At 41.6% G+C, this 15,511-nt stretch overlaps 1 protein-coding gene across 3 annotated transcripts in view; it reads right to left on the bottom strand.

Moving 5' to 3' along the window:
- LOC120297661 (high density lipoprotein binding protein) overlaps window positions 1-15,511 on the bottom strand; it is a 70,199-nt gene that overhangs the window by 4,075 nt on the left and 50,613 nt on the right. For 2 of the 3 annotated variants that reach the window (XM_039320538.1, XM_039320539.1), the window contains exons 19-25: window positions 15,201-15,419; window positions 14,457-14,595; window positions 11,849-12,003; window positions 10,531-10,635; window positions 9,698-9,832; window positions 676-831; window positions 307-492 (exon numbers count right to left, since the gene is read on the bottom strand). In XM_039320538.1, coding sequence (XP_039176472.1) covers window positions 307-492; window positions 676-831; window positions 9,698-9,832; window positions 10,531-10,635; window positions 11,849-12,003; window positions 14,457-14,595; window positions 15,201-15,419 — 1,095 coding nt within the window. The remainder of the gene's footprint in view (window positions 1-306; window positions 493-675; window positions 832-9,697; window positions 9,833-10,530; window positions 10,636-11,848; window positions 12,004-14,456; window positions 14,596-15,200; window positions 15,420-15,511) is intronic. The other variant, XM_039320540.1, reaches the window with a different exon arrangement.

Raw genomic sequence — 15,511 nt, 5'->3', positions numbered from 1 at the left:
AGAACATTTAAATCAACAAATAATGCCATATTTATAGGGAATCTGTATGAATCATTAGAACCATGTCTGCTGTGCTTTGAATAGTATTCAGATCACATTCAGTGTTATTCTGGAAACTAAGGATGGAAAGATGCAACACAGAAGTTCCTTATACACCACCAGGGTCAGTATATGATCTTGCTTTTCTTTATTCAATCAATTTGTTTCTGTTTGATTCTCATTCATCTGCTGAAGCAAAAAATCCAAACAACTTTATTGATAAACTGATTTCTAGTCATTTACCAGATGGCACAATGTTTTAATCACCTTGAATTCATCCATAATTTTGCGGATAGCTTTCCCACGTGCTCCAATAATGCGGGCATGAACACGATGGTCTAGGGTGATGTCTTCAGATATCATCTGCTCCAGTTCACCAACAATCTTCATGATGGCATCTCGTGCAGATTCAGTATTTTTCTCATAGCCTGTTATGATAATCTGATCCTGGGCCTAAGGGAGGAAATGTTGATCATTAATGCTAGGCTCTTCAAGTTGGTAGCAAACAATACAAGCAAAATGTCTGAAAAGTCCTACTGTGGAGACAGCAATGGGAACAGACTAGGTAACATAACTATATGCTAAACAAGACAAAACAATTTTTTTTTTGATAGGTTCTCATCCTTTCTTCCATACCCAGTTCTTCACCTGAGATTCATCATCCTTGTCTGGGAATTGTATAGTCACATCATGTTCTGTGCGGATTTGAGTGATCACTGCCCCTTTTCTGCCAATGATTTTAGGATGGTATTTGGGGTCCACAGCAACAGTTAACTTAAAGTTTCGCAAAGCCTAGAACAATAAAGAAGTTTAGGTTTTAAACATTTTCTGCCTCTAATCAAGCACTTTTACTACAACTCTGACAATACAATATAATACAATAGATATTTAACAAGAGAGCTATCAATATAATAATATGTCTGTACTTATATGAACTTCCTTTCAAGCTATAGAGGCTCTGTTTATATGGCTACTTTAATAGACTTTTACAATGTTGATCATAAGACCCTGGGCCTTTTCTATAATGGCCTCAATTTTCAGAATATCTTATTGCAGGAGGACTGCATGGTTGTGCCTTAATTTATACTAGATCTCACTTACTAATCTCTAAAATGAATAGATATATTCATTTTTAAATGATTTTGCTATTATTTTACTAAACTGAATATTAGCGTATATTATTTGATCTTATAAACTTGCTCTCCCAGCTGGTGTCTAGTAGGAACAGGACACTGGTAATTTTAGGAGTTTTAATGATTTTGTTACATCAGGCTGGAAAAGGCGGTTGCTAAAATTCATATTAAGGAGGTTTTGTTTGGAAAGAGTGTAAAAATGATCTTGCCTAGAGCAATCTCCTCCAATTTGTTCCCCTTCAAATGGGTTGGATTGCATCTTGAATCACAACCATTAAATATTGTCTTTGGCTGTTGGTTACTCTTAATGGGATTCGTATTGTATCACAGCATACAAATCTCCACACAACAAATTTAGAAGGGGCGTTGTCTGTAGACTCCATGAATGGGTTGATTTAGTCTTCTAGCCCAATCAGACCAAACAATCAAGGTTGCCACGCCTCTGCAGGGTCTGACTATGCCCCAGTTTCGAAAGGGCGAAGCGAATGATTGTGTGACGTGATGGCTCCGAACTGCTGACACTAACCTAACTGCTAGTAATGATCAGGGAGGGGGTGGAGTCTACATTTCTCATGCTGAGAAAAGGCGTTCAGGTAAGACAACGCCCCTTCTCCAGCATGTAGAGGAATGTAGACTCCATGAATGGGACATACGAAAGCCCCTATGATCCCACAGGTGGGAAGCAGGTTGGTTAAGTGTCGGTGCTGAAATGGACCACTTGTTGTAAAACCCGACGGCCAAAAGCGGCCTCCGCGGAAGCAAACTTGTCGAGTTTGTAGTGGTGAATGAATGGTGAAGGGGACGACCACGAAGCCGCCTTACAGATGTCCTCTATGGACGCCTGAGTCTGCCACGCCGCCGATGTGGAAGCGCTATGAGTAGAGTGCGCTGTCAGGCGGCTTGGGACAGGTAAAGAGGAAGCCTGGTAAGATTGAGCGATACAGGCCTTGATCCACCTGGCTATAGTAGAGGAGGAAACCTTCTGTCCCTTGGAAGTTGAGTGGAAAGAGACAAACAATGCCTCCGATTTGCGAAAGGAAGTTGTCCTCTTAATGTAATGACATAATGCCCTAGTACATCTAGGTAATGCCACTGCTTTTCCAATGTGAGGAGGATTGGGACAAAAGTTTGGTAGTACAATGTCCTGAGCCCGGTGAAACAGTGTATTCACCTTGGCAATGAATGAGGGATCTAGCCTCAGCACCACTCTGTCCTGATAGAAGGTACACAGGTCTTCCCTAACTGAAAGAGCAGCCAGCTCTGACACGCGTCTCGCGGACGTGATGGCTACTAGGAAAGCCACCTTGTGGGACAAAATGTGAAGAGGACAAGACCTTATAGGTTCAAAGGGAGACCTAGTGAGTGCCTGCAGAACACGAGGTAGTTCCCAAGATGGATACCTGTGTACTACCAGAGGTCTGGTGTTGGAGACTCCTTTCATAAAGGATCGGACCCTGGGATGATGGGACAATGGAGTGGCATTGGCACAGGTGAACACCGTGGAAAGAGCGGCCACCTGTCTACGCAAGGTGTTGGGCGCTAAGCCCTTATCCACTCCATCCATGAGGTATTCAAGAATCACTGGAATAGTGACAGAAGAGATAGACAAACCCTTACAGGTACACCAGTCACAGAAGTTCTTCCAAGTGGCATCATAGATTCGGTTCGTCGCCGGCCGTCTGGAAGCTTGGATCATAGCTATCACCCTTGAAGAGTAAGATCCGCACATCAGGAACTGGCGCTCAGATGCCAGATGGCTAGTTGTAGCCACTGTGGGTCCGGATGGCATATGGCCCCTTGCGTTAGAATTATCCTCTCTGGAGGGATTTGCCAAGGGGGGGCTATGGCGAGGTTCACGAGATCCGCGAACCATGGACGCCTCGGCCAATACGGGGCCACAAGGATTAGCTCCGCCCGTTCCTGTAACAGCTTCCTGATGACGGCCGGGATCAAGGGAAGGGGTGGAAATGCATATAGAAGGCCCACCGGCCAAGGGCTGTGGAGGGCGTCTGTTCCTTCCGAACCCTGGGATAGGTACCAAGATAGAAACCGGGGAAGCTGGGAGTTCTTCGGGGATGCAAACAGGTCGACTTTGGGCCAACTGAAACGGTGAGTTATCTCCCGAAAGAGACGGGGATGTAGACGCCACTCTGAATGATCTATTATAGATCGACTCAGAAAATCTGCCTGGTCGTTTCTCACCCCTGAAATGTGTTCCGCCTTTAGGGACAACAGATTCTGTTCTGCCCATGACCCCAGATACTGGGCCTCGGACATTAGAATCTGCGATCGAGTGCCGCCCTGCCTGTTGACATGGGCCTTTGCCGCCACGTTGTCTGTCAGAACCAGCACGTGGCGGCCTGCCAACTTCTTGTGGAAATGGCGAAGTACTAGGTGTATGGCTCTGAGCTCTAACCAATTGATATTTTTCTTGAGATCCCGTTGAGACCACCATCCCTGGGCGAATTAGGATTGCAGATGTGCCCCCCATCCAAACAGACTGGCGTCTGTGGTCAAGGTTACCCAAGTCGGTTCTCTGAGCAGGGATCCTTTGGACAGTGCTGGGGACAACCACCAGATGAGGGACGTGAGTGTCTGTGGTGGGACTCGCACCCTCTGTGGAAAACATGCTACACCCCGTTTCTGGTAAGGGAGTAGAAACCACTGTAGTTGTCTCATATGAAGCCTGGCCCAAGGCACTGTGGCAATACATGAGATCAGTTTCCCTAACAGCTGTGACAGTAGGAGCAGGGTTACACGTTTCTCCTTGCGCACCCTGGTGACCATCGTATGTATGCTGAGCTGACGCTCCTGAGACAGGAAAACTCGGCACTGGCTGGTATCTATTATTGCGCCTAGGAGGAGCAAACGGTTTGTTGGGATCAGATGGCTCTTTGGGAAGTTGATCATAAATCCATGATCCTGGAGTGTCTTGATCGTCAGTGCCATGTCTGAACGGCGTTCAGTGCCAAGGACGACTGGATTAGGATATCGTCCAAGTAGCACTGAACGCGGACTGGTACCAACCTGAGCTGTGCGGCGAGAACCACCAGGATTTTGGTGAAAACCCTTGGAGCTGACGATAGGCCAAATGGCAGGGCCCTGTACTGATAGTGATGGTTGAAATACCTGAATCTGAGGAAACGCCTGTGATTTGGATGTATGGGAACATGCAGGTAAGTTTCTGTCAGATCTATGGATGTAAGAAAATCCCCCGGCCGAATACTGCCCAGAATAGAATGAAGAGATGGCATCTTGAATTTTTGGTAAATTAGATACCGATTTAGAGCCTTGAGGTCTAGGATTGCCCTCCATCCTCCTGAGGGTTTTGGTACCACCAACAGGATGGAGTAGAAACCCAGTCCCCATTGATCTGGGGGTTCACGCTCTATTGCCTCTATGTTTAACAGATGACAAATGGCCTCCTCCATGAGACCTTGTTTCACGGGATTTCTGGATAGGGGGCAGGAGATGAAGCGCTGAGGGGGGAGTGTGAGGAACTCCAGAGACAGTCCGTCTCTGATAGTGGTTAGAACCCAATTGTCCGTGGTGGTACTTTCCCATTTGTGGAAATATAGTGCCAGTCTTCCGCCAATGGGAGGAATCCGCCTCAAGTCACTTTGACTTTCGGAAAGGACGAGCTCCTCTGCTGCGAAAGGGCCGCTTAGCCTGGAATTGTGGCTTTGGCTTGTCTCTGTAGCCGGACCGGTCCGATGACCGGTCCGGCCCTGCTTGAAAGGGCCGATATCCGTTCCATGTAGTTCGGTCTGAGCCAGACCTGAACGACGGACGCCGGTTGTATGGAGAAAAACGTCTGCCCATTTTTTTGACAACATGAGCTAGTACTTTCAACTTTTCTTTGTTTTCAATCAGGTAAGGAGTGAGAGCCTCTCCAAAAAGGCGACCCTTATGGTATGGTACTGCAGCTACTCTCCATTTGTGCCTGGTATCGGCCTTCCAATTTTTTAGCCAGAACAACCGGCGTGCGGCCACGTTTGAAGCTATGGCCTGAGCCGAATATTTGGCCGACTGCAGACACATCCGCCATGTATTTCAGTGCGGCCCTTAGTTTAGTGACATCCTGGTGAACCCTTACTTTGTCTGGGGATAATCTGGCCTGTAATTCCCTGAGCCAGATTAATGCAATTCTGGCGAAAAAGGAGTTAGATGTTGAGGCTCTTATAGCCCAAGCCGATGCCTGATGGGTCCTTTTGAGGGAAATCTCAGACTTCTTGTCCTCAGCCTTAAGGGCCTCGGACATATCTCCTGGGATTTTGGTATCTGACAGTATGGGGGCGAGGGCCTCGTCTACACTCGGAACTTCGAGGACATCATTGAGGGAAGGGACCGTATCTAAGAGCTTACGATCTAATCCCCCAAGAGCAGAGAAACTTCCAGGAGATCCCCACTGATCCTGAATGGATTTGAGAAACATGGGGGGGGGGGGCAAGGTATCTGTAGGTTCTTCTTGACCGGTTCCAGAAACAGTGGGTCAGAACTCTGTCCAGAGTCCTGATCGGTCGTCTGTGGTTTCACGGGTTCAATTTTTCCGGTGACATAGGCCTTTTGTAAAAGAGAATAGAAGGAATTTGGATTAAACACCCCTACCATAGGAGTGGCCTCCGCCTGAATGTCTTCCCCGTCTGACCACATGCCTTCTTCTGGAATCTGAGCGGAAAAATCCAATATCTCGCTCCCTTCAGATTGAGGTGGAGAACTGTGATCTGAGATCACATACGCCCTGGGATGCATAGTTTCTGTGGGCGTAGGGGGGTTTGATGGTCCTTGGACCGGAATGGCCCTCCCTGAAGCCACCATTGCCTGAGCCACTGCCTGTGAGATCATGGCTTGGAGCTGGACAGTAAATGAAGGATGTTCGGGGCCCCGAAGACCTGGCGCCGTCGGCATGAAAGATGCTGACGGGATTGGGGGAGGGACGACTGTAGTAACCTCCCCCTGAGACCCAGAAGACACTGAGGAAGGTCCTGGCTCAGCAGCTGGAATTGAATCTCTGACCTGTAATCTCAATTCTCAATCAAAGAGGGACAGATGGTCCCGTTCATATCCCAGCAAAGAACCCTGGTCCAGGGTCTGCTCGGGAGACCAAGTCCATGTAAAAAGGGAAGGTCGATGCTCCCCTGATGTGGATGCAAGAGGAGGTGAGGGGATAAGCTGCGTCTCTCCTGTCTGCCGCTGGGCTTTGGAGAATTGTTGCTCCAGCGCCCTATGTCTGCTATCTGCTTGCTTGTCATCGGCCTTAGAGGTCCGTTTGACCTTGGCCTTGGCTTTTGCAGGTGTATCCAGACTGGATGGCTTGCGTTTTATATTTCCACTGGAAGTGGAAGTCTGTGAAATGGTGTTATCCGCCATATTGAAATAAACAATAGGAAATAAACAACAGGTGTTCATCAGGAGATCCCTGGATCTGGCCTGTACTGCAGTAGAAGAAAAGACAGGTTTTCACCAGGAGATCCCTGGATCAGTCCTGTTTTGCAGGAGAAGAAAGGGCAGGTTTTCACCAGGAGATCCCTGGATCGGCCCTTGGTCTGCAGGAGAAAGGAAGGCCACGGCCCACCTGGGTGGTACAGGCCTGCACGAGGGTCTGAGGTCCGGCCCGCCATTAAGCACGGAGTCACTACGCAATATAAGCCGCACTACGCTCAGGGGCTGTCCTCCCCGTTCAATTTTTCAGGCCCACTGTAATAGAGACAATTTGGCCGAAAAAGTATCAATTAAAGATAAGTCTATATATGAATATAGATATATATCTTGTTTAATTTAATTCTGTTTTATTTTAATTGATTATTTATTTATTTATTTATTGACCCTTGTGTCTCACTTAGTGACAGCTAGGACAGTAAGTGCCGACCACTATGCAGACAGCGGAAAACAGGCAAGGCAAGCAGCCGTCCAATCTGTTGGCACTGGATATTTAAAAGGTACTGGTAAGTCACACAGTCTGGAATATGGAGTGAGAAACTCAAGGTATTTTCCCTATGTCCACTAGGTAACCTGAGATGGTGCCTATTAGGCAGCTGAAGCACGAGGTAATGAAGATCTAAAGGAATGTAATTAGAACTCCTATTCCCCCTCCCCACTTAGGGAGAATCACCAAATAAGTAAGTTACTTCGTGACTGAAAAGGCTGTAATTAGGACAAAGCAGTCAATTTAATGTGTGTGATCGGGCGGAGCCCAAAATGGCGGCCAGACGATCTAATGAGAGATGAAACAAGCTGAGAGAAAAGATCCTCTCCTGCAAGTAATCTGGTAATAAGCTCTTTTAGTCAAACAGTTCACCTACTGTTTTTTGGGTAATTTACAGCTGACAATCAACAGTAACAAGGAAGTATTTGAGTAGTGTGAGGATCGAGCCTTCTAGAGGCTCAAAATGGCGCCTGCAGGTTGTTTGAATTGGTAATTGGTAAAAGAGCCGAGGTGGCGCAGCAGTTAGAGTGCAGTACTGCAGGCCACTTTAGCTGACTGTGTTTAGCAGGTCAGCGGTTCAAATCTCACCGGCTCAAGGTTGACTCAGCCTTCCATCCTTCCGGGGTAGGTAAAATGAGGACCCAGATTGTTGGGGGCAATGTAAATATATATATACATTGCTTACTGGTGTACACCGCTTAGAGAGTGCTTGCACTTAAAGCAGTATATAAGTCTAATAAATAAATAATGAACCCAGGAAGGTGATTTCAGTTTTCAGCCAAAAATTAGTAGTTTAAAGCTTCGCGTTCACAGCGAAGATCCTGGGAGGGGGTGGGGGAGGTGGATTGTAATGAGGAGGCAGCAATCTACGATCAGCTGTCTGCCTCTGAAAAACTCACAGAGAAGGGAATTGATTAAGAGAGAAGAAATGGTGCAGCACTGAGCTCAGAGCTGAACCAATCCCCCCCCCCAAAGAAGGAAAAAAAGGAAAGAGAATCCACGAATGGCAATAATTACCTTTCTGAATCTAAATTGGAGCCAAATTCTCACGTGTCCTCAGGGCTGAGACCAAACGAAACTGGGGCATGGTCAGACCCTGCAGAGGCGTGGCAACCTTGGTTGTTTGGTCTGATTGGGCTAGAAGACTAAATCAACCCATTCATGGAGTCTACATTCCTCTACATGCTGGAGAAAGTTGGTATTTTACAGGACACTGGTAATTTTAGGAGTTTTAATGATTTTGTTACATCAGGCTGGAAAAGGCAGTTGCTAAAATTCATATTAAGGAGGTTTTGTTTGGAAAGAGTGTAAAAATGATCTTGCCTAGAGCAATCTCCTCCAATTTGTTCCCCTTCAGATGGGTTGGATTGCATCTTGAATCACAACCATTAAATATTGTCTTTGGCTGTTGGTTACTCTTAATGGGATTCGTATTGTATCACAGCATACAAATCTCCACACAACAAATTTAGAAAGTTGGTATTTTACCCAAGATGACACCAAAATATTTCATTCTCTAGTCTCCAGTCATATATCTAAAGTTCTTTCAGAAACTGCAGCAAGAGTTGGTGAAAATAATGATGTCTTTGCTTATATTAATTGCATTATTATTATTATTATTATTATTATTATTATTATTGAGAAATCTCTTGCAGCATTATTTTGACCTCGGTGTAATTTGAGATGCCAATACATAAAAACTGCAAAAACTGCAATCTGATTAACTCTCCTGAACTTTGGTTAAAACATAATGAGTGTTAAAGGAGACAACAATGCCTGCAAAGATTATCCAAAATAATCTATTTTCCTATATTCTTCCTCAGTATCATGATTCTAAAATATCACCTGCAGTAGTTCTTAAACTGAGGGTAATTTGGGCGTATCCTAGAAATAATGGAGTAATTTGTAATTGTTGGTTTATGAGTCAAGGATCTAGTTTGGACTGCTGCTGCTGAGACACTTGGTTGCTTTTTTGTTTTACTACTCAATCCTTGATAATTGCTTTAGAATTTTATTTTAAAAAATTTAATGGAAGATAAAAACTAATACAAACCAATATAAATTAGTCATTTTTATTTGTCTATTATTTCTTGTGCTTCACAATATAGTATGTCTAATATACTGTAATGATTTTTAAAATCCACATTAACCTTGATTTTGTTCTGCCACCAGATTGAACTACTGCCTTAAAATTTCAGTCTTGCCAGGTAAACCAAATAGGAAACATATCCAGATCAGCTAAATCTATTTTCTGTCAAGCAACATTAACAGAATCTTGCAAGTCTGAAAGTATAATTTTCACATCAACTTCTTTATAGCTAAAACAACAACAACCTAGAGAAGGTCCCTCCTGAGGCCCTGCCCATTTTGGATCTACTGGCTATTTGATCTCTTATCTAACCACTTGCTAGGCAGTATCTCTTCCCTCACATCTCCCAAGGTCTTTCCTACATATCAATACATAAGGCTCCTGCAAAGCTTTTTCTCTACAGAAGCATCCTTAATTAAAGCATTTTTACTAATAATTGTTTTAAACTTTAACAAGGCAAATAACTGGAAGACACTGAAAAAAGCACTATAATTATTGTCCAATACATACCCGATCTTCTTGCTCAGCTTGCAGTTCCTTCACTCTCTCTAAAAGTCTGGCTTTGGCACGATCAAGATTAGCAGCAAGCCCACTTATAGAGATGATGTCAGATTGAAGCTCAGGAGCAGGAACTTGGATGTTTACCTAACAAATGCAGAAAAGGAATTGATATCATCATAAATGAGCATTTTACAGATGTCCTCAACCTTCAAAAATGTTATTATCCAGTGACATTTGGATCTGCCAAGCTCTTGAGTAAACACAATACTATTAAACATTAGACAACCCGTGATCCTCTGGGTCACTGTTTCAGAGATATTTCCTTACCAGAGAGAAACTCAGAGCTGTATCTGCCTTCAAAGTTAAACTATATAATACAGTCAAACATCGAAGGCTGACCAAAAGAAATGTTTTATGACTTTTCATATTATGCCATAAAGCATTTAATGATGATTTTTATCATAACCAAGGAGACATTCAACAAAGACATTACAAGTAGTCCTAGACTTATGACCAATTAATGATTGTTCAAAGTTACAACAGCTTTGAAAAAAATGGCTTACAATTAGGCTTTGCATTTATGACTGTCACACAATCCCTGCAGCCACATGATCAAAATGTAGGCAGGTATTTATGATGCTTGCAGCATTGCAGGGTCATGTGATCACCACCGACAACCTTCCCAAGGGGCTTGACAAAATCAGTGCTGGAAATCAGACTCACTTAATGACTGCGGCCAAAAAGGTTGTAAAACTGGGTGTGGCTCACTTAACAACTCCACTGCCTAGTGACTTAGTTCCAATCTCAATTGTGGTCATAAGTCAAGGATTACCTGTACTCACCTCAAATTCATCCATCATTTTCCGGATTCCAACACCCTTTTGACCAATGATAAAACGATGAAGATCAAAGGGAACTTCTACTTCAATTGTAACTGGGACCAAAGCCTGAAAATGAACATGAAAATCCTATCAAGTAAGTTATGACAAAAAGGCTCTGTCGCAGCACATGAATTAAACCAGCAATTAAAAGGCTAAAAAGGGGAAATAAAATAATTTATATACTATAATCACCACGCTGTATAGCTGGCATATATATCTAGGGATTTCAAACCTTTTTTAACTTTGTAAAAAATTTACAATGGTACATTCAGTATCTGCTACAACCAGCATAATTTCCTTTGGGAAATCTGAATATATTTAATTTGATATATGGGCAACTATAGGACAGAGATTGGCAGAACCATGGGAAGGAGTTAAACAAGGCATCAGAGTCTTATGTAGCCACAAAAGAATGAAGTCCAGCCCTCTCTTGAATGTCGATGACCCTTATCTAATTCTAACCAGATGCTAACTGTTAGTTGAGAAGATTCCTGTGCATAGGCTTTCAGCAATAAATCAGTTAATTTGATCCTTCGTGTGTGGACCTGGTTTATGGTAAAGATGAATGAAAAACGACATTAAGTGTTCAATTTGACTGGAGCTGGGCAGCTAATAAATTTAAATAAATGAAATGAAATGAATAAAACTTCCTATAAAAGGTAACATTTCCCTGTCCAGTTGTGTCCAATTCTAGGGCACAGTGCTCATCTCCATTTCTTGGCCGAAGAAATGGAGATGAGCACTGTCCCCTTTTTGTCCCCTTTGGAATGTCTTTGTTTTAAAACCATTCGAAGTTTCTCTCCCTAGTTGAGAGAAACTTGGAGAGTATCTTTGTGCCTACATGACAGAAAATTTCTCTCCCATGAAACCACTGATTCTATGTCTGGCAAGCAGCCTGTGCATATCTGAGATTATGGGTCGACCTTCACAACAGAACAGTTTGCCCAATCATGGCTGCTTAATTCAAACCATAAAACATCAAATAAATACTGAAAGAAACATTGGTATCTGGGATATCAAATGCTTTTACTCCATAATGTAAGTCACAACTCATTAGAATTCATTTTACTACATTTTTCATTTAATTTACTATTCTTTTTCTGCAAGTGGTTAACGCACATAACATACTGTATCTCCAGAAAACACAACATCTTGTGCAATAGCCCCTCGAGATTTAATATAAAGATCACTTTACAGTGCTTATAAACAAAACTGATTATACTTCTGTGTTTAGTTATGATAGGTCTCTAAGATAATACAGATATCCAATCTCACTTACCTGGAGGGCCTCTTTTGCTGCCTCACATTTCTCTCGACGACCAGAGATTATGATAGTATCACATTTCTTTGGGGAGCCAGGATCTATTTCTTTGTATTCTTTCCCTTCATTATTCTCTTTTTCATTCTCATGTGCTACCACCTCTGCAGCAGAAGCTGTGTTTATAGGAATAAGAATAGTAACTTAGTTACTATAGATGGATTACACTAAAAATACTTATTAGAACCTCCCTTCTTCTAATTTAAATCCACGATTTTGTATTCTACTCTTGTTATTCCACATTGTCTCGTAATTCAAGCTATTAGCCTGAGATCCCATTGAGATAGTTTACATATTCCTAGATATTCTGGGAAATAAATGGAAAGTCATCACAAGCAATAAAGAAGTTGGATTTTATTTCATCAGCTCTAATTAACAACCTGCATTCTTAAAAGAGATGTGAAAACGAATTAATTAGCCTTTTTCTTTTCTTTTTTTCAGGGGAGCTTAGACAGCAGTTTAGCGACATGGGTAAGGAGGAAAGTACTGTGATAACCTGCACAAAGTGCAAACTTATCTTGTGGAGGAGAAAATGGATGACCTGAATGCATGTCTGGCAACTCTGGACTAATCAAGGAAGATAAGAAATTTCTAGACAAAGCAGAAGGATGTTTGCAAAACAATCACGGGAAGAAGAGACTGCTACAAAGAAAAGACAGTATCTATTGGAGAAAGGTTAGCAGCTTTTAACCTTAAGGACCAAGAGAACAAGGAGACTCTTGCTAGAGTTGTGGAATTACTTTCACTATTCAATAAAAATGTTAGAAGAAAAAGTGCAGGTCAAAACAATCAAGGAAGAGGAAAGAAAACTTAGTTGCTTTCAGTGAATTCAAATTAATAGGCCAGATGAATTACATTTCAGGGTACTAAGAAAACTGGCAGCTGCTATCTCAGAATTATTAATTCTTTGATAACTCCTGGAGTACAGAGAAAATACCTGATGATGGAGGAAAGCTAACATTCTAATATTTTTTAAAAAGGAAAAAGACCCAGGAAATTATAGACCAATCAGCTTGTTGTTAATACCTGATAAAATCTTTAAAAAAATAATAATCGAAGAAGTGGTTTTAATACATTTAGAAAGGAACAAGATAATCACTGGAAGCTAGCATACGTTTGCTCAAAGACTAGGGTTGTTGTTTTTTTTACAAATTGATTAGATTAGTGGATTAAGGAAAATCTGTAGATATACAGTATGGCATTTGATAAAGCTGACTACAGCCTCCTTCTGAATAAAATGGAATAATGTGGGCTGGATGGTCCTACCACTAGATGGATTCAGTTTGTTGAACCCAATGCATGGCCCTTAATGGATCTGTCTAAATGAGAAGAGGTATGCAATGAGGCACATCACAATTGTCTCCTGTTCCCAGTGTTCAATATTTTTTATAAATGACTTTGATGAGGAAACAAATGAATCTCAATACATCTGAAGATGGCAGGAAGCTGGGACAGTTGCTAACTCTCACAAGACAAAATCAGGGTCCAAAAAGACCCTTGTTAATACTTAATCATTAGGCCTCTTTAATAAAAATGATTTAGTGATGAGAAATGTAGGATTCTGTGCTTTTTGTATATTCGTCTTCAAGTCAGTGTTAACTCCTGGTGACTGCCTAGACAAGTTCCTGCAGTTTTCTTGGCTAAGGCTGAGAGAAAGTAACTGGCCCAAGGTCACCAAATTGGTTTTGTGCCTAAGTGGGAAAAGATCTGGGTGCATTGTAGACTGCACATTAAATATGAGACAGCAGGCTGCTCAAAAAGTCAATGCCATCCTGGCTGTATTAATAGAAGTATAATGCCAAATCACACAAAGTAATAATTCCACTTTGTATTGAATAGGTCAGACCACACCTGGAATGTTGTGTCCAGTTTTTGTCATAATAAAAATAAATTAAGGGAGAGGAAAGAGAAGAGCAAAAAAATTAGTGAGTCGCTTGTAACCTAATCCTATGAAGAACAGTTAAAGAAAATCTAAATCATTTAGGATTTGCTCAATTTAAAGGAAAAAAACAACAACTAAGAGGAGGCATGACAGCTGCCTTTCACTATCCATTCTCTTGGATTTCTCTATATATTTTTAACATACAACTTCCCAACCCTTATTATAACTTGAAGTATTGCTATTTCCTAATCCAAACGTCTTTTTCTTTAAGCAGTGCATTGGGTTTGTCTTTGCTTCCTATGCATGGTTTGCTGTTTTCAGAAAAGAATATAAACATACCAGGTCCTATCTACAGAATCATCCTTATACATTTTATTTTCTATTTCTTGCATTATCTATTTTGAGAAATTTCTAGTGACCTACCTCTTAAATTCTACTGCCGATTTCCTATTAATTCACCTATCTATTCTGCAAGCACCCTCTTCTTTAATACAATAAGCAATTCAAGTCTGTCAGGTTTTGACTATCAAAACCTGCCTCATTTTATTCACATCCTATGCATACATAATAAAGTTAATTCCTGGCAAACAACAATATCAATACATACATAACTGTTATTGGATTATAGGATCATAGTGACCAGTGTCTCAAAGACATTCCTCCTAAGTAACTTGTGAGTTACTCTACCTGTACTTTCCTCTCGGTCTGGAAATTTGATCTGAACACCATAGTCACGAGTAATCTGTTGGATCCTAGAACCTTTAGGGCCCATAATGGAACGATGGTATTTCTGAAGAATAGTGCATTCTATTGTCACCTGGGCTTCCTATGAAAGAAAGTCTTACAATATGATTTACAGATTAAGTTATCCTTCTGAAAATATAATTCCAAGGAGAACATAGGAAAATCCCGAAAATGCATATGTAGCTGTGAAAGGAGCCAGTGATATAAACCAAGCTAGACCTATTACATCTGCTTGGTATTTGTCTTTTGGTATAAAAACCTGTTGAGTTTTTATCGACTTAATAAATTCTATCTTCCTTTTACAAGTTTTAAAGAAGCAAAGACAGCACTAATTCACAAAGATGTACTTTTTGTAAAACTAATACGTTATTTCCAAGATTAAGAAACACATGCAGAATGACAACAGGAATTAGCAGAATCACTAAGAGGGCTGAAATCACTAAAGCACAGAGGATGTCTCCAAGGTTAAAAAAAAATGTGGTCTGAAAAAGAGTTCTTCCCCCAATCACATGTATATATATCTTACACATCTGTGTAAGAATTTGAAATGCTATCACTTAGGCATGAAGAAAAGCTAAAATGAACCCAGCTTCTTTCTTCTGTTACAATAACATAAACTAAGGATATAAGAAACAAGGATCATATATTGTCTTTATTCTCTGTGATCCATTAAAGATAGATACTTACCAAATCATCGATGATTTCAAGGATACGTTTCTTTGCTGCTTCCACACAATCCTTTGCTCCTTTAAGAGTGACTTTGTCACTTTGTGTACCAGGTCGTGGGAAACTGACCATCACACCTCCATATTCCTCTGCAATGATCCTCAGTACCTGCCCTTTACGAATGACGAAGTACCGGTGATGCTTTGGATCCACAGTCATAGAATCTTCAACTACATTATCCTATAGACACATAAGACATATAATTGTCATATATAACAATGTTTTTAAACCCATGTCAATGTGGAAATGTAATTACTATATAAATAAGAAAA

This window comes from Crotalus tigris, unplaced genomic scaffold (assembly GCF_016545835.1).
Source record: "Crotalus tigris isolate CLP2741 ecotype Arizona unplaced genomic scaffold, ASM1654583v1 scf7180000023658.1318691, whole genome shotgun sequence".
NCBI lineage: Eukaryota > Metazoa > Chordata > Lepidosauria > Squamata > Viperidae > Crotalus > Crotalus tigris.
Note: the sequence above shows the minus strand (reverse complement) of the source record. Positions and strands in the feature narration are given on the sequence as shown.